Genomic DNA, 854 nt, shown 5'->3' with positions numbered 1-854 from the left:
TCTTTATCTCAACCCATGAGTTTTTCTAGCTTTTACCTTTCCCCCATCCCCTTGGTGGGGCAGTGTGTGAGTGGCTGCGTGGGGTTTGGTTGCTAGCTCAGGTTAAACCACAACAGGCTGGAGAATGGAGCGTTCAGGGTGAAGCTGGAAAGTGCTGGAAGTGCCTCTCACCAGCAGGTCCAGCCCTCCCAGCCTGCTTACCGGGAGGCTGTGCTCAGACACAGAGATGCTGCTGGGCTGGACCGTGACACTCAAGCACTGGCTGATGCTGCCCGCGAAGCGAAACGGCTCCTCAGCTCGCTCACAGCTGTCCCTCGGGGAGCACCTGCCACACACAAACAACGTCACAGCACAGAAAACACCTGGGCAAGGTGTCAAACAGCACAAGGTGCCGTGGTTGAGAAAGGGAGGAGCTCACAGGAAGGCAGAACCTCACCCCGGGGCAAAGTAGTGAGCGGCAGGACTGGGGGTGATGCTCTGCAGCAGGATAAAGTGTTGGGTACAAACTCCAAGTTAGGACCAAAGGGCAGTGAAAAATATTCTGTGAGCAGAGGAAAGACAAATCATAAGTATCTGATAAGCATTTCCCAGTCTTGCCTGCACTGGGGTACAATTCAGAGCTGCTAAGTGGTGAGACAGGACAACTGGGGGTGTTGGGTGAGCCAGGCACTCTGCAGCCCTGCAAGCTATAAACTGCACAGAAACTAAACAATAAGAGGCAGTAACAAGATGATGCCTCTATTCTAAGTAAAGCAAAGCCACATAGTTCACTAATCATCTCCTCCTGGAGCTGAGGAGTGAGACACAGCCAGGAATGGGATTTTCCAGCTGCTGCCAGCGGTGCTTGGCTGGTT

At 53.3% G+C, this 854-nt stretch overlaps 1 protein-coding gene across 1 annotated transcript in view; it reads right to left on the bottom strand.

The window, feature by feature from the left end:
- Nucleotides 1-854, bottom strand: part of LOC103801704 (plexin-A2-like) — a 110,663-nt gene that overhangs the window by 23,455 nt on the left and 86,354 nt on the right. The window contains exon 5 of the mRNA XM_009074128.1: nucleotides 202-325. Within this exon, the coding sequence (XP_009072376.1) occupies nucleotides 202-325 (124 nt within the window). The remainder of the gene's footprint in view (nucleotides 1-201; nucleotides 326-854) is intronic.

Source organism: Acanthisitta chloris, unplaced genomic scaffold (assembly GCF_000695815.1).
Source record: "Acanthisitta chloris isolate BGI_N310 unplaced genomic scaffold, ASM69581v1 scaffold19234, whole genome shotgun sequence".
In the NCBI taxonomy this organism is placed as follows: Eukaryota; Metazoa; Chordata; class Aves; order Passeriformes; family Acanthisittidae; genus Acanthisitta; species Acanthisitta chloris.
The sequence above is the reverse complement of the archived record's forward strand: the minus strand, read 5'-3'. Positions and strand labels throughout refer to the sequence as shown.